Below are 26,953 nucleotides of genomic sequence, written 5' to 3'. Positions count from 1 at the left end.
CACAGAGAGAGACAAAGATAGAAATAGAGACAGAAAAAGAGACAGAGAGAGACAGCAGAGAGAGACAGAAAGGGTCAGAGACACACAGAGAGAGAGACAAAGATAGAAATAGAGAGAAAAAGAGACAGAGAGAGACAGCAGAGATAGAGACAGAAAGGGTCAGAGACACAGAGAGAGAGACAAAGATAGAAATAGAGAGAAAAAGAGACAGAGAGAGACAGCAGAGAGAGACAGAAAGGGTCAGAGACACACAGAGAGAGACAAAGATAGAAATAGAGAGAAAAAGAGAGAGAGAGAGACAGCAGAGATAGAGACAGAAAGGGTCAGAGAGAGAGAGAGAGAGAGAGAGAGAGAGAGAGAGAGAGAGAGAGAGAGAGACAAAGAGAAAGAGAGAAGAAAAAGAGACAGAGAGAGACAGCAAGACAGATTCAGAAAGGGTCAGAGACACAGAGAGAGAGAGAAAAAATAGAGACAGAGAGACAGCAGAGACAGAGACAGAGAAGCAAGGGTCAGAGACACAGAGAGAGAGAGAGACATTTTCTTTTTGAAAGACTCATGACCATAGGCTTGACCAGAAAAGATTTGGGAATGGTGGGATGGGTGGGCGGAGGGGATAACAGGTGGGGTGACCCCCAGGAGAAGGTGGGGAGGATGGAGATATTAGCTCCTGAGATACTTCTAGTCCTTCCAAGACAACCAGAGCATCTTGTACCCCAGGATTAAAGAGACAAGCCCAATGGAGACCCCAGTATTGCAGGAACGAGCGGAGACCCTGCAGACCCTGCTGAAGCAGGTGCAGGAGCGGGCTGCTCAGACAGCTCGGGCCCAGGCCCAGGCCCGGGCCCGGCACAGTTTCCTGAGGGAGAGCCGGCAGCTGCTGCTGTGGGCGGAGGGTGTTCAGTCTCAGCTGGACAACAAGGAGACGGCTGTGGACGTGGCCTCGGCCAGGCAGCTGCTGGAGGAGCACGGAAGCCTGCGGGAAGAGATCTATGTCCAGCAAGAGAGGTAGGGGGGCCTAGAGAGAATGAGGGGGAGGGGGGCGGAGGGAGCCTCCCAGGAAGGCTTTCGTTGTTAAAGCTAGATCGCGTCCCCGAGGAGGCCCGAGGAGACCCTCAGTCAGGGCAGCCCAGCCCAGGGGAGCCCCTCAGCTTTCCAAAGCCATCGAACTCCCCAAACTCTATCACCAGGGCTCAAACGGACTGCCCACTCACCTGGCGTGTCCTTCTCTATAAATACAAGAAAGCCGCATGTACTTTAATAGATAATAGTGACAGCAGCAGACAAATGGTAGACAGACATAAGGAGAGTAGATAGCTCGATAGATGATACAGACAGACGTAGACAAATATGTAGTAGATAGAAAAAGAGAAAGTGGATAGACAGACAGCAGATGGGGCGGAGAGAAGACAGACGGACAAAGGAGCAGCGTGGCAAGAGTAGGATCTGGGATGTAGATTCCAGGCAGTGAGTGAGGAGACCGTAGCTGGGCCCCTCCTAAGGTCAGGCAGTCACCCATCCAGAGAGCAGGTTACCGGGCCTGAGCCGAGCCGAGGCCCCGGGGCTGCATCTGACTTAGACACCCCACCCGTGGTTCTATCCCCGCTGGCCCGTGGGCCCTGGGCTCCACACCTCTGCATTACAGAGGAAGAATCCCTCCCCCGGTGGAGGCTAATAAGGGATTTCCGGGGTGAGACCCGGGATTAATTGGTTTGGGGAGGACGGGACAGGGAGAGGAGGTGACCCCACTCCTTCTCTCGGCCAGGATGAGACGGCTGGAGGCGCGGGGACAGCGCCTGGGCCACGCGGGAGCCCAGGACGCCCCGGCCGTGGCCACGGCGCTGAGGCGCTTGGGTCAGCAGGCCCGCGCGGTGGCCGGGGCGTGGGAGCGGCGCCAGGGGCGGCTGCGGCGGGGCCTGGAACTGCAGCTGTTTGTCCGGGAGGCGGAGGGCCTAGGGGCCGCCTGCACCACCCACGAGGAGTTCCTTGGGCTGGGCAGCCTCGGGGTACGCGCGGGCCCACAGACCGTGGTGGGACTTCCCGAGGGAGGGAGGGGTGGCTTCTGGGAGCCGGGCGGCCAGTGATAATGGCGGCCTTTTGTGGTTTAAGAGGCACCAATGGTGAGCTGCACTCGGAACCAGAACTATCTGGGTTTGTGCTACCTCTGACTCTGGCTTTGCTTTAAATAGTTCTCCGAGAAAGGGGGATGGCCCGTGGGAGAGCTTTTTGGGGGGGTTCATTTATTCAATGAAACCACAGGTGCAGTCTGCTCCCTTACTCATGACTTTCAGAATTCTCTAAGGGGCAGCCAGGTGGTGCCTGGGTAGAGCGGGGGCTCTAAAAAAAACTGCTCCAGATAACATTATCTTGTTTCTTTCTCCTAATGACCCTCCAAGGAAGGCAAGAAGTTATCTGTCCCATCTTACAGATGAGAAAACTGAGGGTGAAAGAGGCTAAATTACTTGCTCAGGGTCACCCATCTAACAAATGATAGCAGGGCCTTGAATCCAAGTTCTAAGTCTGAATCTGAAGCCATCAGGCTTGAGGGGGAGGCCCTCTTTTGTTTGCCTTTGAGAGGAGTGGAGGGGGCAGGGAGAGAGTGTTTCCTTGCTGGACCCCGGTGTGTCCGCACCCCCAGGAGGACGTGCGGACCGGGCTGCGGCGACACCAGGAGCTTGAGCGGCTCCTGGAGACCTTGGGTCCGCGTGTGGAGAGCCTGCGGTCGCGCGGGGAGAGGCTGGCAGAGGAACGGCACTTTGCTGCCCACGTGTGAGTTTGGGGTCCGGACCGTCAGGGCTGGGGGGTCTCCTCGCCTTCCCTGCCAAAAAGACAGTCAGGATTTATTAGGCGGCTGCTAGAATGAGAGGTATGAGGCAGCTAGGTGGCCCAGTGGTGAGAGCTCGGGGTCTGGAGTCAGGAAGAATTGGGTTCAAACCCAATTCAGACTGGCTGTGGGACCCTGGGCGAGGCACTTCACCCGCACGCCTCAGTTTCCCCGTCTGTAAAATGAGCTAGAGACGGAAATGGCAAGCCAGTCCTGTGTCTTTGCCAAGAAAACCCCAAATGGGCCCTGGAGAGTGGGACACGAGTAACGGACTCATCAACCACAAATCAGCAATCGCGGGGTACGTTTGAGCCCTAATTTCTGCGTGAGAATGGGGCAGAATGTAGCACTCACCCAGAATCCTCCTTGTTCAGGATCAGAGAAAGGATCGCAGAGAGCCAGGAGCGGTGGGCCAGACTCCGAGCCACGAGCAAGCAAAGGAAGGAGAAGCTGCTGGCTTCCCTCCGGGTACAGGTGAGAGCGGGGCCCGGCTGGGGTGAAAGGAACCGTATTTCATTTGGGGAGAATCCCCAAAGACCACTCACAGAGGTGATCCTAGGGCGGACAGAGCTGTGGACGGGAACACAAAAGCCACACCTGAATACAGCCCTTCCCGGAGACTTCGGGGAGAGGGGACCCACCGCCCTAAAGCAGCCCACTCTGCTTGCGGATAATGCTTAGCTGAGAGACCGCGAACAAGTCATTTAACCCGAGGGCATTAAGCCCAAGCTGCCAAAAACTGCAGGTTTCCATTTGTCTCATGGAAGGAGGCACGGGTTCGGGATAAACTTAAAGTGCTGAGTTCCTATAACTCCCTCCTACCGACCGTCTAAGGGAGCCAGACATTGCCCCGCCTCAGCCATGGACTTCCCACTTCTGTCTCCTGGGGAGACGGAGAGGCTGACAGAGGGGTTTGTGGGTCTGAGGGCTTCTCCGGATCTTCCACCCACCCAGCTCATTTGTTCTGCTCTCTTCCATGTGGCAGCCCTTCAAACAGGCAAATCAAGTCAACAGCATTTATTAAGTGCCTACTGTGTCACACACTGTACAAGTAAGGGAAAGACAAAGAACAACAAAACGGTCCCCACCTTCCAGGCGCATGCATTCTAGACAACACACAAGCTACTATGTACACACAAAATATACAGGGTAAACTGGCTGTATTCTCAGAGGAAAGGTGCCGGTATTAAGAACAAAGACTTGCAGAAGGAAGGATTTTATCTAAGACTGGGGCAGCCAGGAGCTGCAGACAAGAGGGAGAGCATGGAGGATGGCCATAAGCTAGGCAAGGTGCTTTGTTCAAGGAACATCAAGAAATCCAGTGTCACTGAATCACAGAATGTGTTTTAGAAAGTGGAATGTAAGACAGGAAAGGTAGGAAAGGGCTGGCTTATGAAGAGCTTTAAAAACAACAACAAAAAAAAAAAAAGTAAAAAACAAAAACAGAAAGAGAATGTCCTACTAGATCCCGGAGATAATGAGAGAGCACTGAAGTTTACTGAAGAGGAGGGTGAGTCTGAGGAAAATCACTTGGGTAATTTAAATCGGTTTTTTTTAGGGAGTAGTGTTTGTTCTCCCCATCTCTCCCCAGCCCCCACCCCCAGATCTGTTCCTCCTTCTCTCCTTTCTCCTCCTCTTTTCTCAAAGAGAAGCAGTGACTTCACAAGGATGATGTCTTGACAAATTGGGTTTAAATGAGCAGAGCCGCTCGGTCATCAACCTCCCTCCCTCCAAGAAGTGCTCAAACTCAAATGTCCAAGTGCTCCCTTACTCCTGGGGGCGGCCAGGTGGGGCAGTGGATCCTGGAGTCAGGAAAGCTCATCTTCCTGAGCTTACTTAGCTGCGGGATCCCAGGCAAATCCCTTAACCCTGTCTGCCTCAGTTTCCTCCTCTGTAAAATGACTCCGAGAAAAAATGGCAAACCACTGCAGGACCTCTGCCAAGAAAACCCTCAATGGAGTCAACTCCACCTCAATAACCCCATAGCAGCACTCCCCTTCCCATGACATCCTGCCCTTAGGAACATAAAATCCAATTGGCAAGATAAGAGACAAATAAAATAATCAGGAGGATAGTCATTGACTTCAGACTCTACCTTTTGAGAACCGGGATTAGGTGGATAGGAATAGTGAGGAAAATAGTGCGGGATCTGCCTTATCACCGAGTCCTTAACAGGTGCTTTAAGGCCTGGACCTAGAGATCCCTTAATATGACCCAGGAAAGGGGGCTACTTGTTCTCCAGCCGTCTGATAGCCCTTCTCAATCCTGTTTTGTGAAAAGGTAGGCAAATGATGGATTTGGAATTGAAGGTTTGGCTCCGCTGTAAACTACCTGTGGAGCCGTAAGGAGGTTTGTTTTTTAACCTCGTCTGCAAACTGAGGGATGTGTCATTTGGAATTTAGCATCCCTTGCATTTATTTCTATGTGCATGAGGCTGTGAACTCTCACTCTCCCTACCAGGGCAGAACAACAGCAACATTCTTATTGAGTCTGGGGCCTGCTCCCTCTCTCCAAGCCCCCCATGCACAGAATAGTCCTTTGGGCCTTTCCTTTAGCCAAGGACCAGCCTACATGCACACCTTCCTTGGACATCCAGCTTACCTGCCCTCACCCCGCGACCATAAGACTCTTAACTTCCCGCTGGTTTTCCTGGGCAGGAATGGAGCCAGGATGTGGCCGAAATGATATTGTGGATGGAGGAGAAGTGGCTGGTTGCTGCAGATGAGTCCTACCGAGAGCCGGGGGTTATTCTCCGCAAGCTCAAAAGACATGAAGCAGCTGAGAGTGAGGTCCTGGCGAATCAGAAGAGGGTCCAGCAGCTCCTGCAGGTGGGGGGCAGAACTGAGTGAGGCCTTCTTGTGGGGGCTGGACCGCTGACCCTGTTGGAACCTCACAGAAACCTCCAAGGCACAGACCCAGTGACTGGCCCACGTCTCTCCGGGGGAGCCCCAAGAGCGCTGGCGCTGGCAGAATTCCAGCCCCCACTCTCCCCCACCCCTGCCCTGATGTCTTTCAGCCATTGATCTAGTCCCTTGCCCCTGGGTGGGACTTATAGTGGTTCATAAAAGTAGCTGCCAACTCTTTTCTTGAAAAATATGAACATCCTGACTGATGTATTCCAAATTCCTGAAATGTGCTCTAAAATCTAACCTACGGGCAGTGGATCGAGCACCAGCCTGAAGTCAGGAGGACCCGAGTTCAAATCTGGTCTCAGACACTTAACACTTCCTAGCTGTGTGACTCTGGGCAAGTCACTTAATCCCAGCCTCAGAAAAATAAAATAAAAATAAAAAAAAAATCTAACCTAATACTCACCATAACAGTCCCGAAGAGATGTGTGGCTTAGGTGAAAACATGTGGGAGACCTGTGTTCAAATCCTGCCTCTGATACTTAACCAGCCACATGACCTGGATAGGCAGCTCAGACCCTTATATCCCTCCTCTATAAAATGGGCATAATAACACCCATAGAGTTTGAGAAACTTTAAAGGGTTGTGTAAACCTGAATTATTATAGCCCCCAGCCTTGACTCTGGCCCTCTCACTCTCTGCTCAAAGCTTTGGAGAGAAGTTGTCCAGCCCACAAAATGAGCTCACCTGCAGCGGGCCCAGATCTAGAAATCTTCCCCAGTCTTTCCATCCTACAAGTTTCCATCCATTCTTGGATGCGGCCCCCATCCCATCCTAAGGAGCCCTAAGCCTGGGCTAGGGCACCCTCCTACTAACTAGGTCTTTTGCCTCTGCTTCAGCTTGGAAACCAGCTTCTAGATACCAAGCATGACGCCCAGGAAGACATGCAAGCAAAGCTAGAGGTCCTGGACAGAAAGTGGAAGGAGCTGAAGGACAAAATGGCAGAACGTGGAGACAAGCTGAGGCAGGCAGGACAGCAGGAGCAGCTCATGGAGCTGCTGCAGGTGAGCCACGGCTGGCTGAGGAGGGAGTCAGTCTGGGAAAATCAGGAGGGAGGGAAAAGCGGGGAGCCAGCGGAGGCCCAGGGCCTGCAAAGGACGGAGCCCCACCAGGACGGATGGATGCGCCAGGCAAGCACAGTATTCACTAAGCATCTCCTTCTGAGACTCTGCACTTAGCCCTCTGCAGGGAAACAACAACTCAGATCCGGTCAGCATCACTCCATCCATTCCCTGCACCTGTCCCCATGAGGCACCTCTCACTGCCCTTAGGATGCCAAAGATAAAATGGAGCAGATGGAGCAGGACCTACAGAGTGCAGAGACCGGCCAGCACCTCCGCTCCAGCCGAGAGTTGCAAGCGAAGCACAAGAAGCTGGAAAATGAGAGCCGGCAGCTGGCCGATAAAATGAGTGCCATCGTTACCCGTGCCCAGAGCGTTGCCGCTGAGCACTTTGATTCCCAGGCCATCCTGGATGAGACACAGAAATACCTCCAAAGGTGGGCTGCTTGCTGGCCTCCCCCCTCCCTTCCGCTCCCCCAACACCTGTTTTCTTTTTCTTTTCTTCTTTTTTTTTTTTCCCTGAGGCTGGGGTTAAGTGACTTGCCCAGGCTCACACAGCTAGGAAGTGTGAAGTGTCTGAGACCAGATTTGAACTCCGGTCCTCCTGAATTCACCTAGCTGCCCCTCGACACCTGTTCTCTACTGCATAGGAGCCTAGACTTAGAGGCAGCTGGATGGCCAGTGGATAGACTCCAGTCTATCTGGAGTCAGAAAAACTTCATCTGAACTCTTTCTCAGACACTTCGTGACTGTGTCTCTTTCAGACTTTATCTCCTCATCTGTAAAGTAGGAATAATAATAGTGTCTACCTCCCAAGATTGTTATGAAGTTCAAGTAAGTAAGATATTTATAAAGTGCTTTAAAATGCTGTGTCAATGTGAGCTAGAGGTTGCTGAATTCAACCCTTTCATTTCATCATTAAGGAAACCTAGGCCAGGAGAGTTTTCTCAAAGTCATATTATAACCAGTCAATATCTGAGGTAGAATTTGAACTCAGGATCCTGACACCAGATTGAGCACTATATTCCTCACACTGCACAGGTAACTGCTGAATTGCACTCTTCCCAGAAAGGGCAGGAAGGTATTGCCTGCCTGTACCCAAGTTTGCCCAAAATTCTTTCTTTTGTTGTCTGTTCCACCAGAGGCTAACTCGTTTGGGACAGGGGTCATTCGAGATCTTGTAGGGGGGAACTGAGAAGGAAAAACCAAGTTAGTGTTTTCAGACCAGGATTTAGAACTGGAATGGACCCTACTGGCCACTGAGCAGAGCCTGCTCATTTTATTCATGGAGAACCTGAGATTTTAAAATCAAATGACTTGACTAGGGCTACTTAGCTAGTAAGTGTATAAGGTAGGATTCTAACCGAGGTGTTCCTGACCACAAGTCCGTTACCCTACCCACTACAATAAAACTCCGGTTTCCACAGCACGTCAAAGTTTGCAACAGGTTTTCTTTAAAGCCATCCTGGGAAGGCCATATGGGTATTATCATTCCCATTTTCCACACAAGGAAACACAGAGAGGTGTTTAAGGACTTTCCTAAAGTCACACAGCTAACAAATGTCTGAAACAGGATTTGAATTCAGGTTTTCCTGACTCTTAAGTTCATTGCTACTATGCCCTGCTGTGGCATGGGTGGCACAGTGGTCAGTCCTAGAGCAAGGAAGAACTGACTTCAAGACCCATGGCAAACACTTACTAGCTCTGTGATCTCGAGCAAGTCATTTAACTCTATTTGCCTCAGTTTCCTTCTCTGTAAAATGGGGATAACAATAGCACCTAACTCTGAAGTGGTTGGGATGATCAAATGAACTTATAATTGTAAACTGCTTAATAAGCCCTCTATGAATGTTAACTATCTTCATTATTATTAATTATTATTATTTTCTGAGTCAAGATTAAGTCTGGCAGAAGCAGCCCCAAGCAGGCCAGTTACTGATTCCCAGGGCTCAGCACCATCTTTGATCTTCACCCCATGTCCTTGTCCATTCTTGACCCTGCCAAAAGGAAGAAAGGGCCATTTATCCCCCTTCTCTTCTTCTTTAACTCAGATTCCAGGCCCTTCAGGGACCGCTGGCCATACGCGGGCAGCAGTTGCAGGCATCCGTCGAGGTGCACCAGTTCTACCACCTGCAAGGACTGGAAATCACCTGGATAAAGGAGCACATGCTCAGTGCCAGCTGCACCACCTGTGGCAAGTCCCTGGATGCAGCCCAGAGGCTTCTGTACAAGCACAAGGTGATGTCTGCCCTTCCTCCTCCTCCTCCTCCTCCTCCTCCTCCTCCTCCTCCTCCTCCTCCTCCTCCTCCTCCTCCTCCTCCTCCTCCTCCTTCTCAGCGCCTTGGGTCCCAGTCACTCACTCCCCACACCAAGGGCACCCTCCAATTCTCTAAGCTCTCACCTGCCCTGGTTGTTGCATCCTATTTTCCAATCTTTCCAATCATTTCCACTTCTATTTGTTCTGAGGCTGAGATTTTTGGTGGGATGGTCACCTCCACCCACAATGGGAATGAAGATGGTGATTACGATTAATAATTAATCAGTTTTCATAATAATGATAAACAACCAGCAATTACATCTATCTTTAAGATCTGCAAAATGATTTCCATATGTTAATTCATTTGATCATCACAGCAATCCTGATAGTGAGATAAATGCTCTTATTATTTCCATTTTACAGGTGAGGTAATTAAGGCATAGAAAATATAAATAGGGGGCAGCTAGGTGGCGCAGTGGATAGAGCAACAGCCTTGAATTCAGGAGAACCTGAGTTCAAATCTGGTCTCAGACACTTCACACTTCCTAGCTGTGGGACCCTGGGCAAGCTACTTAACTCCAGCCTCAGGGGAAAAAAAAATAAAAATAAAAATAAAAATAAATAATAACTGGTCCAGTGTCCCCACAGATGGTCTATGACTGAAGCAGAATTTGAAATCAGCTCTTTTTGACTATAAGTCCAGGCACTATCACCTGTACTACCTAGGTGAACTACCTATCTCACTGATGGGGTTACTGAGATGATCAAATGAATTAACACATGGAAAGCACTTTGCAGACCTTAAAGATTGATGTAATTGCTGGTTGTTTATCATAATCGTAATCACCATCCTTATCCCTGCTACTGGACATTCTTGAACACAAAGTTTAGCCCCAGAGGGTCCTCATTTTCCCTTTAAACCTAGGAGCTTCAAGCAGAGGTGACTGCTCACCAGATCCAAATGCAGAAGGTGTTGGCATCTGGGCAGAGCCTGGCAGCCTGTGGGCACCCTTCTGCAGGGGACATCACAGAGCGGTGCCAGGAGCTGGAAAGCAGCTGGAGGGAGCTGAAGGAGGCCTGTGAAGGGCGAGCCAGAGAGCTGCAGCACTCTGTGGCCTTCTATCAGGTAAGGAGCAGGAGGGTGGGAGCGGGAAGCAGGTCAGTCACAGGGCCAGGTCCAGATTCCAAGAGAGGAGACATCACAGGGTTTGGAAAGGGTGAAGGAACTTGTCATGGCTTGTCAGACAACCAAGGTGCATCAGAGCTCCTTTCTGAGCCCAAGCCCCACACTGGGTCCCCTCTTCTACATGTCCCTTCAATAATTATTTAAGCAATAATAATAATGGTGGAGATGCATAACCATGCTTTTTATGTCCTTTCATTATTGGGGAAAGTGATGGTAAATCTATGGGACTGTTAGAAGTGGGCTTGCCTTTAGTAAGATGTCTGCATAGCATGGAGTCATTTCTCATGTGTGTCTTCAGGACCCCATTTGGAGTTTTCTTGGCAAAGACGCTGGAATGGTTTCCAGTTTCCTTCAACAGCTTATTTTACAGATGGGGAAACTGAGGCAACCAGGGAGAAGTGACTTGCCCAGGGTCTCACAGATAGTCAGTGTCTGAGGTCAGATTTGATCTCCAGAAGACAAGTCTGTGCTCTATCCTCTGCTACACTCAACCTCATTTATTGACTGGCCAAGACCCCCCAAGGCAGTTAATTTCTCTGCATCTTAGTCTCTTCATTTGCAAAATTGGAAGGAATTCAAAGTTTGAATTCTCTCCAACTAAATTCTGTGACTCCTGAGAAGTGGAAACAAGAACTGAATTTATAAAGGCTCATCCAAGAATGGAAAAACAATGAGCCTCGGGGAATGGAAGCCTCTGGTGGGGAAGAAGCAGCCCCGGAGCTGGGACAGAACCCGACACTCTGAGAGCTCCCTGGCTGACCACATCTCTCCCGGCAGTACCTGCTGGATGTGGCAGACCTGGAGGGCTGGCTGGGAGAGAAGCGGCCTTTAGTGGGTAGCCAAGACTACGGCAAGGACCAGATGGCCACCAGCATCCTCATCAAAAAGCACCAGGTACCCTTCCTCTCACAAAGAACAGGGGCTGCTGGGATGGGAAGGGAAGGAAGGGGCACTGTGTGCTCTGACTTTCACAACTGTTCTCTGGCCCCCACTGGCCAAAGGCTCAGGGTGGTGTTATATTCCATCTTTCCCCGGGATTCTCTAGTATCTGGGGGGCCAGCACCTATTGACTGGGTTTCTCCAATTTCAGGGGTCTCAGCCCCCCAGTTCCATTTAAATAATTATAGTCAGATTAGCTTTCACAGAGGGATATGTACTTCCCAGGTAAGAACACACAAACATACATACACCTCCAACACCTGGAGGAAATAAACCCTCTTGCCTGCTTGGGGTTCTGCTGACGGGAGGGAAGGAGGAGCCAGCATCCCTTCTCTGCCCATTCTTCTGCATGGTGTCTCTGGATGTGAGCAAATGATTCCTTCACTCCCAGATGCCACCTGAAAGACAAAGCCACTGTCCCCCATTCAGGTATGCTATAAGAAATGATGAGCTCAGTGGTCTTAGAAAAACATGGAAGGACTTGCATGAAATAACGAAGAGTGAAATGAGCAGACTCCTCCCAATATAAGAGCTTCCAGAAATCAAAGACTAACTATGTGACTTTCTTTGTTTTTTTTTAAGTATATTTCATATTTTATTTGAAGCCTTTTCTACACATTTACAGGTTTTCCTTTTAATACTAATTACTTTCATATATTATATAATGTTAATAACCCCTTATAACATTTTAATTTGATAACTGTGCTTTAGCAAAGAATTCAAAATCGCTTTATATTCTTCAGAAAGCATGTCTAACCTAGTATGAGATGGTTTTTCTTTTTCTTTTTTTTAATAAAACTTTTCACTTTGTGACTTTCAACCAATACACTTACCAGCCCCACTCATGCCACGTGAAATCTAGCTAGCTGCAAACATTTCCTCCTTTAATGATTTAAGATATAGTAGGAACCTCATAGATTCACAGTCCCATATAGAATCCTTTCTTTCTAGTCTATATGTGGAAGTATTTGATTTATTTGGTGTTTTCTTAAATTCAGAATTTTTAAATTAAAAAAAATACATTATCCAGGCTCCCCCAAATGTTTTAGTGCAATTTTATGCTTTAATAGCTTAAAACTGTATATATAGATACATACATTGGCAGTGCAGTGGATAGAGTGCTGAACCCGGAGTCAGGAAGCCCTGAGTTGGAAAACAGACTCAGATAGTTATTAGCTGTGCAACCTTGGGCAAGCCCCCAACCCCTTAGTTTTCTTATCTGTAAAATGGGGCACATAGGTGGCACAGTGGATACAGTGTCAAGATCAGGAAACCTCATCTTCCCAAGTTCAAGTCTGGCCTTAGACATTCACTAACTGTGTTACTCTAAGCAAGCCATTTAACCTTGTTTGCTTCAGTTTCCTCACTGAACTGGAAGGAACTGGAAAAGGAAATGGAAAACTACTTTGCCAACAGTAGATAGAGCACTGGGCCTGGAGCCAGGAAGGTCTGAATTCAAATCCAGCCTCAGACACTTACTAGCTGTGTGACCCTGAACAAGTCACTCTACCCTGTTTGCCTCAGTTTCCTCATCTGTAAAATGAACTGGAGAAGGAAAGGGCAAACCACTCAAATATCTTTGCCAAGAAAATCCCAAAGATGTCAGGAAAAATTAGACATGACTGAAAAGCAACTTAACAACAAACACTAAAAATGGGGATAATAATAAACATAAGTCCTGAAATTGTTATGAGGAAAAAAAGATAATATTTTTAAAGTACTTTGGAAACCTTAAAGCACTACATAAATGCTAAATTACATTATATGCTTCATATAGTATATATACTTCTAACATATAATGATCTCTACATAATCATAACACATGCATGCACATGTTATATGTACAAACACATGTATGTATATGTATTCTTCATTTACAAAGAATATTCTATAGAGCCCTTCGGTTAAAAAATGTAACATTTCTCAGCTGTGTGACCTTGGGCAAGTAACTTAAACTCACTGAAGTTCAGTTTCCTCATACGTAACATGCAGCGGCTTTAAGGGAGGTCTTTTATAAACCTTAATATAACATAAATGGGAATTGTTTGTTTTTACAATTCTCTTTTATTTTTTTACTTTTATAATAGCTTTTTTGTTTTTCAAAATACATGCAGAGATTGTTTTCAACATTCATGCTTGCAAAGCGGCTGTTATAAATGGGAGTCATTCATGACACTGCTCTGTAATTTCTCAGGAAGGTGGAAAGTCCTTCTGCCGGCATGGCAATCTGACCCGGCTTTGGTTGGTAGGTGAGCCTTTTCAAAGTGCCCAGGGTAAAAACATCCAGCTCTTCCTGGTCATACCCGGCCAGGTCAGAAGCTAGGACAGAGAACCCCGGTGCCCTGCTCTGAGGCGGGCACAGCTGGCGCTCAGCACAGACTTGCTGAACGAGCAATGGTTCTTCTGCTCCTCCCCTCGGAGTGTCCCACCCCGGGCTAACGCCGGCTCTCGCCCTCTGACCCCGTGTCCACAGGCCCTAGAGCAGGAGCTGGCCCTCTACGGGAGCTTTGTGGCCGAGCTCGTGCAGACTGCCCCCGAGAGAGTCCCCGTGCCCCCGGCGCGGCTGGAAACGCAGCTTCGGGAGCTGCAGGACCTGGCGGCCACCAGGTGAGAGGCCCGCGCCGCTGCGGGTAGCCTTCTTCCCCCTCTCCCCCAGCCCCGGCAAAGCAGAGCCCGATGGACCCGGCCATCCCAGCAGTAGTAACAATAACAAGAATAACAATAAAGCAGCTAACGTAAGCACTTTCCAACTGTTACATGAAATTCACAACAACCCCGGAAGGCAACCCATTTTACAGATGAAGAAACTGAGACAGTCTAATTGACTTCCCCCGGGATCGCAGCTAGCAATTGAGGCCCTATTTGCACTCAGGCCTTCCCGATGCCTGGCTAAGACCCCTGGGGGGGGGGGGGGGGAAACCCACAGAGGCCGCCGGCTGCAGGAGGAGCTGAGGCTGCATGAGTTCGTCCAGGAGGCTGAGGAGCTCGGGGGCTGGCTGGCCAGGCAGAAGCAGGCGGCCGGCCGTGAGGAAGACCCCGGAGAGGACTTCGCGCGTGTGCCGGTGAGGGGGAGGGGAGCGCCCGAGACTGGGCTCCTCAAGGGCAGGGAGCGCCCGGAGGGCGGGAGAGCCAGCCGCCCCAGCCCCGCTATGGGGACAAACACTACGGCCGCTCCGGGGGGCCCCTCCCTTGGGACCCCCAAATTGTCGGGCTCCCCCTTGAGCGAGGGGTTGTGCGGGCCGTGCTGACTTCCCAGTCTGGGACTGCGGAAGTACTTGAGGGGACAAGATGGAAAGAGCCGGGCCTCGGGGCGCCGGGTGAGAGCCCCCGGCTCGTGCCCCCCCCCCCCCTCGGCGGAAGGTGACTCCCGCTCCCTCTCAGCACCTGCGGGCCAGGCACGAGCGCTGGCGGCGCCAGGCGGAGTCCGGCGGAAGGCGGGTGGCGGCCTGCCAGCGGCTAGCAGAGACCCTGCTGGAGAGCGGGCCCCGCGGCGCGCAGGAGATCCGCCGGAGGCAGCGGGAGCTTCAGTGAGTAGTCCGGCCGGGCCCAGCGGGCCAGGGACTGGGTGGCGCTCACAGACCGCGAGAAAGGCGCCCGAGGCCGCCTCCCACCGGGGGCTCGGGCTGGGCCTCGGGCGGGCTCCGGAGTCAGGCTGGGGAGGAAGGCTGCAGGCGTCGGGCATTGGGTCCGTCCCGCGCCTGGTGATCCTCGCCGGAGCAGACGTGGGCCGCTTGGCCGTCTCCTCCTCCGCTCAGTATTCACAGACGGGGAAACTGAGGCACGCGGGGTTAAGGGGCGTGGCCAGGGTCGCACAGCGAGGCCGAGGCTGGATCCGAACTCCCGATTCCGGGCGCGGGCCGCCACCTGCCCCTCCCCCTCGCGGCCCTTTTGATAAGATGAGGAAACAGGCTAAGTGAGTGAGCAGGGTTTGAGTCGGGCGGGGTGGGAGGTTTGGGGTTGGGGTCTCACACCCTGTGTCCGGGGGCAGGAGCGCGTGGGCGGAGCTGTGGGGGCTGACCCAAGCGCGTGGCCAGGCGCTCAGGGACGCGGAGACACTGCTGGAGATGCACCGGGACCTCGAGGACGCGCTGGCGCTCATCAAGGTAAGGCGGGGGAGGGGAGATCCCCCGCCCCATCCCCCCAGACTCTGAGGGCCGGCCCACTGCCATAAGGCAGTCTTGCCTCATTACCGGTTCACAATCCTGAAGGAGTCAGCTAATTTCTCTCTGCTTCACTTTGCCCCCTGGGTTGGATCAAATGATGCTTGTAAAGCGGCTTGCAGACATGAAAAAACCGTATAAACGCTTGTGAGAATTATTTTTTGGATCCCTTTAAAACTTGAATAAAAAGGAAAAAGACATCGCCACGTGCCCGGCAGAACCTGAGAGCGCTCAAAAAATGAAGCAGTAGCCTATAGAATAAATAGTGCCCGTGCACATGTTTACTGCCTCGGGAAGGGGGAGGAGGAAAAAGAGGGAGAAAAATTTGGAACACAAGGTTTTGCAAAGGAGAATGTTAAAAACTATCTTTGGATTTGAAAAAATACAATACTATTAAAAATAACATGACTAAGTAACAATATAAATAATAAAAATATAAGTAATATAAAAATAAATAACATTACCCGTTGTGTTCAGACTGTCCATCTTTGCTTCCTTATAGGTTTCGGTTGTTCTCTGCTGAGCACTTTGCTTTATTCTGTTTTTTACCCTTTCCACTCCCCCACTTCCCCACTCCAAGAAGACCACAATTTGTGTGGATGTATTTACACATACATAGACACAGACATCCATGAGCGCACAACCCGCCTCTTCGCGCACACATCTATGAGCTCACACATCCATGAGCGCACACATCCGCCCCTTCGGGCACACATCCATGAGCGCACACATCCGCCCCTTCGCGCACACATCCATGAGCTCACACATCCATGAGCACACACACCCGCCCCTTCGCGCACACATCCATGAGCGCACACACCCGCCCCTTCGCGCACACATCCATGAGCTCACACATCCATGAGCGCACACATCCATGAGCACACACACCCGCCCCTTCGCGCACACATCCATGAGCGCACACACCCGCCCCTTCGCGCACACATCCATGAGCTCACACATCCATGAGCTCACACATCCATGAGCGCACACACCCACCCCTTCGCGCACACATCCATGAGCTCACACATCCATGAGCGCACACACCCGCCCCTTCGCGCACACATCCATGAGCTCACACATCCATGAGCTCACACATCCATGAGCGCACACACCCACCCCTTCGCGCACACATCCATGAGCTCACACATCCATGAGCGCACACATCCATGAGCACACACATCCATGAGCGCACACATCCATGAGCGCACACACCCACCCCTTCGCGCACACATCCATGAGCTCACACATCCATGAGCACACATCCATGAGCGCACACACACCCGCCCCTTCGCGCACACATCCATGAGCGCACACACCCGCCCCTTCGCGCACACATCCATGAGCTCACACATCCATGAGCGCACACATCCATGAGCGCACACACCCACCCCTTCGCGCACACATCCATGAGCGCACACACCCGCCCCTTCGCGCACACATCCATGAGCTCACACATCCATGAGCGCACACATCCATGAGCGCACACACCCACCCCTTCGCGCACACATCCATGAGCTCACACATCCATGAGCGCACACACCCACCCCTTCGCGCACACATCCATGAGCTCACACATCCATGAGCACACACATCCGCCCCTTCGCGCACACATCCATGAGCGCACACATCCATGAGCTCACACATCCATGAGCGCACACATCCATGAGCGCACACATCCATGAGCACACACATCCGCCCCTTCGTGCACACATCCATGAGCTCACACATCCATGAGCGCACACACCCGCCCCTTCGCGCACACATCCATGAGCTCACACATCCATGAGCGCACACACCCGCCCCTTCGCGCACACATCCATGAGCTCACACATCCATGAGCGCACACACCCGCCCCTTCGCGCACACATCCATGAGCGCACACATCCATGAACGCACACACCCGCCCCTTCGCGCACACATCCATGAGCTCACACATCCATGAGCGCACACACCCGCCCCTTTGCGCACACATCCATGAGCTCACACATCCATGAGCGCACACATCCATGAGCGCACACACCCGCCCCTTCGCGCACACATCCATGAGCTCACACATCCATGAGCACACACACCCGCCCCTTCGCGCACACATCCATGAGCTCACACATCCATGAGCACACACACCCGCCCCTTCGCGCACACATCCATGAGCTCACACATCCATGAGCACACACACCCGCCCCTTCGCACACACATCCATGAGCTCACACATCCATGAGCGCACACACCCGCCCCTTCGCGCACACATCCATGAGCTCACACATCCATGAGCACACACACCCGCCCCTTCGCACACACATCCATGAGCTCACACATCCATGAGCGCACACACCCGCCCCTTCGCACACACATCCATGAGCTCACACATCCATGAGCGCACACACCCGCCCCTTCGCGCACACATCCATGAGCGCACACATCCATGAACGCACACACCCGCCCCTTCGCGCACACATCCATGAGCTCACACATCCATGAGCGCACACACCCGCCCCTTCGCGCACACATCCATGAGCTCACACATCCATGAGCTCACACATCCATGAGCGCACACATCCATGAGCGCACACACCCGCCCCTTCGCGCACACATCCATGAGCTCACACATCCATGAGCGCACACATCCATGAGCGCACACATCCATGAGCACACACATCCGCCCCTTCGCGCACACATCCATGAGCTCACACATCCATGAGCGCACACATCCATGAGCGCACACACCCACCCCTTCGCGCACACATCCATGAGCGCACACACCCGCCCCTTCGTGCACACATCCATGAGCGCACACACCCGCCCCTTCGCGCACACATCCATGAGCTCACACATCCATGAGCGCACACATCCATGAGCGCACACATCCATGAGCACACACATCCGCCCCTTCGCGCACACATCCATGAGCTCACACATCCATGAGCGCACACATCCATGAGCGCACACACCCCCCCTTCGCGCACACATCCATGAGCGCACACACCCACCCCTTCGCGCACACATCCATGAGCGCACACACCCACCCCTTCGCGCACACATCCATGAGCTCACACACCCATGAGCGCACACATCCATGAGCGCACACACCCGCCCCTTCGCGCACACATCCATGAGCTCACACATCCATGAGTGCACACATCCATGAGCGCACACACCCGCCCCTTCGCGCACACATCCATGAGCTCACACATCCATGAGCGCACACATCCATGAGCGCACACATCCGCCCCTTCCCGCACACATCCATGAGCTCACACATCCATGAGCGCACACACCCGCCCCTTCGCGCACACATCCATGAGCGCACACACCCGCCCCTTCGCGCACACATCCATGAGCGCACACACCCGCCCCTCGCGCACACATCCATGAGCTCACACATCCATGAGCGCACACATCCATGAGCGCACACACCCACCCCTTCGCGCACACATCCATGAGCTCACACATCCATGAGCACACACATCCGCCCCTTCGCGCACACATCCATGAGCTCACACATCCATGAGCGCACACATCCATGAGCGCACACATCCATGAGCACACACATCCGCCCCTTCGTGCACACATCCATGAGCTCACACATCCATGAGCGCACACACCCACCCCTTCGCGCACACATCCATGAGCTCACACATCCATGAGCGCACACATCCATGAGCGCACACATCCATGAGCGCACACATCCATGAGCGCACACATCCATGAGCACACACATCCGCCCCTTCGCGCACACATCCATGAGCTCACACATCCATGAGCTCACACATCCATGAGCGCACACACCCGCCCCTTCGCGCACACATCCATGAGCTCACACATCCATGAGCGCACACATCCGCCCCTTCGCGCACACATCCATGAGCGCACACATCCATGAGCGCACACACCCGCCCCTTCGTGCACACATCCATGAGCTCACACATCCATGAGCGCACACACCCGCCCCTTCGCGCACACATCCATGAGCGCACACATCCATGAGCGCACACACCCGCCCCTTTGCGCACACATCCATGAGCTCACACATCCATGAGCGCACACATCCATGAGCGCACACACCCGCCCCTTCGCACACACATCCATGAGCTCACACATCCATGAGCGCACACACCCGCCCCTTCGCGCACACATCCATGAGCGCACACATCCATGAGCGCACACACCCGCCCCTTTGCGCACACATCCATGAGCTCACACATCCATGAGCGCACACACCCGCCCCTTCGCACACACATCCATGAGCTCACACATCCATGAGCACACACACCCGCCCCTTCGCGCACACATCCATGAGCTCACACATCCATGAGCGCACACACCCGCCCCTTCGCGCACACATCCATGAGCTCACACATCCATGAGCGCACACACCCGCCCCTTCGCGCACACATCCATGAGCTCACACATCCATGAGCGCACACATCCATGAGCTCACACATCCATGAGCGCACACACCCGCCCCTTCGCGCACACATCCATGAGCGCACACATCCATGAACGCACACACCCGCCCCTTCGCGCACACATCCATGAGCGCACACATCCATGAACGCACACACCCGCCCCTTCGCGCACACATCCATGAGCTCACACATCCATGAGCGCACACACCCGCCCCTTCGCGCACACATCCATGAGCTCACACATCCATGAGCGCACACACCCGCCCCTTCGCGCACACATCCATGAGCTCACACATCCATGAGCGCACACATCCATGAGCACACACATCCGCCCCTTCGTGCACACATCCATGAGCTCACACATCCATGAGCGCACACATCCGCCCCTTCGCGCACACATCCATGAGCTCACACATCCATGAGCGCACACATCCATGAGCTCACACATCCATGAGCGCACACACCCGCCCCTTCGCGCACACATCCATGAGCTCACACATCCATGAGCGCACACATCCATGAGCGCACACACCTGCCCCTTCGCGCACACATCCATGAGCTCACACATCCATGAGCGCACACATCCATGAGCGCACACATCCATGAGCACACACATCCGCCCCTTCGCGCACACATCCATGAGCTCACACATCCATGAGCGCACACACCCACCCCTTCGCGCACACATCCATGAGCTCACACATCCATGAGCGCACACACCCGCCCCTTCGCGCACACATCCATGAGCTCACACATCCATGAGTGCACACATCCATGAGCGCACACACCCGCCCCTTCGCGCACACATCCATGAGCTCACACATCCATGAGCACACACATCCGCCCCTTCGCGCACACATCCATGAGCTCACACATCCATGAGCGCACACACCTGCCCCTTCGCGCACACATCCATGAGCTCACACATCCATGAGCGCACACATCCATGAGCACACACATCCGCCCCTTCGCGCACACATCCATGAGCTCACACATCCATGAGCGCACACATCCATGAGCGCACACACCTGCCCCTTCGCGCACACATCCATGAGCTCACACATCCATGAGCGCACACATCCATGAGCGCACACACCCACCCTTCGCGCACACATCCATGAGCGCACACATCCATGAGCACACACATCCGCCCCTTCGCGCACACATCCATGAGCGCACACACCCACCCCTTCTTGCACACATCCATGAGCGCACACATCCATGAGCACACACATCCGCCCCTTCGCGCACACATCCATGAGCGCACACATCCATGAGCGCACACACCTTCCCCTTCGCGCACACATCCATGAGCTCACACATCCATGAGCGCACACATCCATGAGCGCACACATCCATGAGCGCACACATTCCATGAGCGCACACATCCATGAGCACACACATCCGCCCCTTCGCGCACACATCCATGAGCTCACACATCCATGAGCACACACATCCGCCCCTTCGCGCACACATCCATGAGCTCACACATCCATGAGCGCACACATCCATGAGCGCACACATCCATGAGCGCACACACCCGCCCCTTCGCGCACACATCCATGAGCTCACACATCCATGAGCGCACACACCCGCCCCTTCGCGCACACATCCATGAGCTCACACATCCATGAGCGCACACACCCGCCCCTTCGCGCACACATCCATGAGCGCACACATCCATGAGCGCACACACCCGCCCCTTCGCGCACACATCCATGAGCTCACACATCCATGAGCGCACACACCCGCCCCTTCGCGCACACATCCATGAGCTCACACATCCATGAGCGCACACATCCATGAGCGCACACACCTGCCCCTTCGCGCACACATCCATGAGCTCACACATCCATGAGCTCACACATCCATGAGCGCACACATCCATGAGCGCACACATCCATGAGCTCACACATCCATGAGCTCACACATCCATGAGCGCACACATCCATGAGCGCACACATCCATGAGCACACACATCCGCCCCTTCGCGCACACATCCATGAGCGCACACATCTGCCCCTTCATAGACAGCTCTATAACGCTTGTCTCTCCGAAGATAACATCTTCCATAAGGTCGAGTCTTCCCATATTTTTCTACATCTACCAACCCATCATCACCCACCCCGCAGCAACATCCCAGCCTATGATGCTTAAGAGGACAATTGTTTCTCCCCAGGAGAAAGGCGCCTGCCTTCCTGACCATGTGGCCCAGGATAGGCCGGGGGCCCAGGCCCAGCTCCGGCGGCACGAGGAGCTGGAACACGAGCTCGTGGGCACCGAGCGGCAAGTAAGTCGGCGGCTGCCCCTGCGTGGCACCTCCCGAGTCCGGCCCGTGGGGCCTTCACATCCCCGGATGCTTCCGGAAGCCAGAGAGGCAGTGATTCAGGAGGGGCAGACCCGGGGCTGGAAAAGCCTGTGGGCAGATCCCACCCCCGACACTCCCTAGAGCAAGTCACTTCTCTAAATTCTTCATCCGCCAGAAGGAGACGGTTCTACCAGATCATGTTCCAAGCTGGCTCCCAATGCTCGCTGGATCTGGGATTCTGGGGGATCCCCAGCCTTGCCTTGATAGGGGTGAATGTGGGCCTGGGGGGGTGTACCTGAGCAGGTGGAGTCAGCAATCACTTATTAAACACTTACTGTGTGCCGGGCACTGCGTTTTATACTGGGAACACAAATACAATCACAGACAGATTTTCTTTCTGACCTCAAGTTGCCTAGAAAGCCGGACAGGTGAAAGGAGAGGTGGGGTGGGAAAGAGAAAGGAGAGAATAAAAGAGATGAAAGTATCTGGCCAGGGGTCATTGTAGAGAAAGTCACAATATAACCTGGAGAGACTGGAAACGGGACAGAGTGTTTTCCTTGAAATGGAAGTTCTGGGAGGAACAGCCAGGGGCTCCGGAAGCTGAAGGTAGTTCCAATGTGAGTAACCCAGGACTGGGGGACCCGGGTGAAGAGATTTCTGGGGCATTGGAGGAAGAAGTCTTGGGGAGCCAGGGAGATGGTCTGGAGAGGAAAGTGAGGACTCTGTCTGTTGTTCCCTTGGCTTCTGTCTCCCATATGGTAAGGCGAGGCTGGTGCTTTTTCCAAAATTGGTGTCCTGCAGTAAGTGGGAGAGGAGGGGTGTCCAGGTCCCCTTTGCTTCCATGTGCTCGCTGAGCCCACAGTTCTCAGCCTGCTGACCCCTCCCCTTCCTCAGCTGCAGGAGCTGCTGGATGCGGCTGATGAGATGCAGAAGCTTTGCTCAGGAGCTCAGGCGGAGGCCCTGCAGAGGCAGCAAGAGGCCGTGGTGCAGAGCTGGGAGTCACTGAGGCAGCAGGTGGAGAGGCGCCGGGGAGAGCTGGAGCACGCCTGCTTGCTCACGGGCTTCCATGCTGCGGTGAGAATTCCCCAGTGCACCTTGGAACTTGGAGGGGCAGGGTACAGAAAGTGGACTCAGCTATTTTTTTATTTTTTTTTGAAAAAACTTTGCATCTCAGCACCTAGAGCCTTACATACTTGTTTTGGATTAGACTTGGAGGTTAGAGTATAGATTGTAAGCTCCTTGAGGACAGGGACTATTTGTATTTTAACTTTGCAGTTCCAACACCTAGATGCTTGTTTTAGACCAAACCTCTGATTTAGATGATACAGGAACTCCAGGTAAAGACTCCTACCAGGGCTGCTCTACACCTTAGCATTTTAGAGATTCCTGGGGCACTGAGAACTAAGTGACTTGCCCAGACTCACACAGTCAGCATGTATCAAAGGTAGGACTTAAATCCTGACCCTGAGGCTGACTCTGCCCATGACCCCATACCAGCTCTCAAAAGGACTCAAGGATATTGTGTACAAGCACAGAAGGGAATGTAGATGTGAGGGCCAGTGTAGTTGGGGGCAGCCAAACAGGTAAGTACAACTTGGGAAATGAGATCTGTGAGAAGATAAGCAAAGAGGTGTTCATCTAGGGCAGGGGTTCTCAAACTACAGCCCGAGGGCCAAATGCGGCCCCGAGGGTTATGGCAAATGGGGTGAGGGGCGGAGACTGTGAGCTTTTGTTTTTACTGTAGTCCGGCCTCCCACAGTCTGAGGGACAGTGAACTGGCCTCCTATTTAAAAAGTTTGAGGACCCCTAATCCAGGGGGTCAGCTGGTGTAAGAGCTAGTAAGAACAAGGGACCCAAAAGTGGTGGAAAAATTAGTCCTCTTATGTCCTATAGATGTGACCCAATCATTTGCATTTTTATATGTTTAGCACTAGGCTGGATGCAATGACAGATACAGACGTGTAAGACTTGGTCCTTGCCCTACTTGAGGAAATAGCTAATATTGAACCAATAACTAATATTGTAATAAGTACATTCTTAGTTGGGGGGACAGACTATGAGAACTGTAGAGTTCAGAGAAGAGAAAGCAGGGAGGGCTTCCAGCAAGAAGTAGGACTTGAGTGGAGCCAGGAAGGAAAAGTAAGATTCAGGCAAGTAGAAGAGAAAGGAGAGGGTTCTAGCAGGGGGAAGCAATCACAGGAAAAGATGGAAAGGTAAGAATAAAACCACTGGTTTGGGGGACAACGATGAAAGTGAGCTGGCTGGAGGACAGTGAGGGTCTACTTCTGGAAAGTGTCAGACAAGGCTGACCACAGACAGGAAGGCAGGTTCCAGGAGCCCCTCACTCACACTACAGGCTCTGAGCTGCCCACATCTGAAGAACTGGGGGTATTTAACCAGTGGGTATCTGAAAGGAGTGATGTATACTACAATGGAAAGAATGCTGTTCTTGAAATATGGGGCCTGAGTTCAAATACAGACTCTGTTCTCTGACTATCTGTGTGATGTTGGGCAAGTTAACTCATCCTCTCTCAGCCTCACTTTCCATCTGGAAGATGACGTGATTGGATGAAATTATTTCTAAGGTCTGTGATTCAGTACCTCTGATATTTGTATATAATGTGTACGTTGGTGGGTCTATTTATGGGAGGACTGCTTCTCTGCATTCCTGCTTGTGCCTGACTCCCGCTGTTCTCTCTGGGGCTGGGGGGCAGGTTCAGGAGTACGCAACGTGGGCGACCGGAGTCCAGAGGGAGCTGCAGGCAAAGGAAACATCTCGAGATGCCAGTAGCAGCCACCTGCAGCTCAGTATGCATCAGGACATCCAGGACAAGCTAGTGGCCCAGGAGGAGGCGTACCAGCAGGCAGTTCAGCTGGGGCAGGGGCTGCTTCTTGAGGAGGGAGCCCCTATGGAAGAGGTAGCTCTTTGCTCCAGGGTGTCCCCAGGGCCTCCACACCCTGCCTCATTCCACCCCCCCTTTTTTTTTTTAATTCAACCCCTCCCCTACTTTGGTGACATTCTGGTCAATACCTGTGAACACAGAAGGAGCTTGCCCTGACACATACAAGAACGTAGGAACATAACTCTACTTCTGGATAGAGCCAGCCAATCCAAATCTCCCCAAACTCGGGTCCAGGAATCCCAATTAACTCGTCCAAGGTGATAAGGTAGTTGATGAGAGATGTGGCATTTGAACCCAGGCCCCCTGATTCCAGAGTCCGCATTATTTCATTTTCCTATACTGCAAGAGGGAGAGGGCATGGGACAAAAGAGAAATGAAGGTTGGGATAGGATAGGGGTTATGTACTGTTACAAGAATTCTCAAACATTAGAACTGGAAAGAAACCTTCGGGACTTCTTATCCTGAGATGTGTTGAATGCACACACACACACACACACACACACACACGTTACTCCTTCCACATTGTAGTGAGTTAGGGGTTTGGAGGGTTCAGAGGTATGGAAAATCCCCATAAAATTTTTGGCCCTCCCTTTGTACCAGAAAAGAAGTCTGATTTTTTTCTTATTCTTTTATGAGGTTTTTACAGTACCTTATTGTGAAATTTAGGTTAAGCTTTTGGTCATAGGCTCAGTGTTTTGTTTTTTTTTTGCTAGCCTTTGCATGTCAGATGAGGCTTCTGCAAATCTCCCCAAAAATTCCATTCAATTTTTTTTGCCAACCTGTGATATATCAAAGCCCAAGATGGGGAAAGATGAGGAAGGGATAACTGCATGTGTGTATTCAATATACACATCAAGAGCTGCACACATGCGTGTGTATATAGCATACATGAATGTATTTAATACATACAGGTGTTGCATATATAGTGTACACACATGTTATTTATATATTATGTGGGGGGCAGCTAGGTGGCGCAGTGGATAGAGCACTAGCCCTGAATTCAGGAGGACCTGAGTTCAAATTTGGTCTCAGACACTTAACACTTCCCAGCTGTGTGACCCTGAGCAAGTCACTTAACCCCAGCTCAGGAAAAAAAAAAAAGAACCTATCACATATATTATGTGTATATTAACACTTATGTGTGTGCGTGTATATTTTGGTATGTGTATTTCTATATAATTGGTTTCTTTTGTAATGTTAAATATTTTATTTTATGCATTTAAAAATTTTATTTTGAGAAAGAATCCATAGATTTCACCAGCCTACCGAAGAAGTCAATGACCCAGAAAAGATTAATTACTTCCGTGTTAGAGATCTTCTGGACTAGTCCCATTCTTCTGGAGATGAAGAAACCATTGCCCTGAGAAATCAAGTAACTTGTTCAAGATCATGTCATTTATAACAGGACAAGTATTTGAACCCTGATGACCTACTTCCTAGTCCAAGTCTCTTTCCACTGTACTAATGATTATAACTCTTCACTAGAAATTCTGCCCTTTCCTCCAACACCACCTTTCTCAGACCACCCCACGACCATTCCGACCCTCTATGTGCTCCAGATCCAGGAAAAGCTGGGAGCCCTACAGGAAGTGAGGCAGAAGGTGTTCCAGGCTTGGGAAGAAAAGCAGGAGCAGTTAATGTCCATGCACCTTGGACAGCTCTTCCGCAGAGACTGTGACCACTTCAATAAGATCCTCACTGCCCAGGAGGTTAGTGCCCATCCTCCCACCTTTGTTTCCCTATATTCTCCATTATTTCTCCCCCATTAATTTCCCCTCTCTCCCCTTCCTCACATACTTACACACACACACACACACTTCTATGCTTTCTATTTTTTCCTCACCTGAACCCCTGCTATAGAAGCAGGAAGTATACAGACTTGATCCACTTCAGCAAGTAAACTGATGAAAAATGTCATAGTCCCAGCCCTCCAGGATCTCTCATAAGATATATACATAAATAGTGTGGAAAGGGATAGATTGTGATGAACAAAATGTTATAGG

General features: G+C 51.9%; 1 protein-coding gene across 1 annotated transcript in view; it reads left to right on the top strand.

Moving 5' to 3' along the window:
- SPTBN5 (spectrin beta, non-erythrocytic 5) overlaps positions 1-26,953 on the top strand; it is a gene marked incomplete at its 3' end in the record, with an annotated part of 110,582 nt that overhangs the window by 40,850 nt on the left and 42,779 nt on the right. Inside the window, 18 exon segments of the mRNA XM_074284787.1 lie at positions 693-1,005; positions 1,763-2,003; positions 2,636-2,766; positions 3,196-3,295; positions 5,479-5,649; positions 6,570-6,734; positions 7,002-7,228; positions 8,843-9,029; positions 9,974-10,174; positions 11,012-11,128; positions 13,647-13,780; positions 14,100-14,340; positions 14,555-14,700; positions 15,162-15,276; positions 21,919-22,029; positions 22,942-23,121; positions 24,762-24,965; positions 26,369-26,659. Coding sequence (XP_074140888.1) covers positions 693-1,005; positions 1,763-2,003; positions 2,636-2,766; positions 3,196-3,295; positions 5,479-5,649; positions 6,570-6,734; positions 7,002-7,228; positions 8,843-9,029; positions 9,974-10,174; positions 11,012-11,128; positions 13,647-13,780; positions 14,100-14,340; positions 14,555-14,700; positions 15,162-15,276; positions 21,919-22,029; positions 22,942-23,121; positions 24,762-24,965; positions 26,369-26,659 — 3,275 coding nt within the window.

The sequence above is a fragment of the Sminthopsis crassicaudata genome, chromosome 2 (genome assembly GCF_048593235.1).
Source record: "Sminthopsis crassicaudata isolate SCR6 chromosome 2, ASM4859323v1, whole genome shotgun sequence".
NCBI classification, from domain to species: domain Eukaryota; kingdom Metazoa; phylum Chordata; class Mammalia; order Dasyuromorphia; family Dasyuridae; genus Sminthopsis; species Sminthopsis crassicaudata.
Note: the sequence above shows the minus strand (reverse complement) of the source record. Positions and strands in the feature narration are given on the sequence as shown.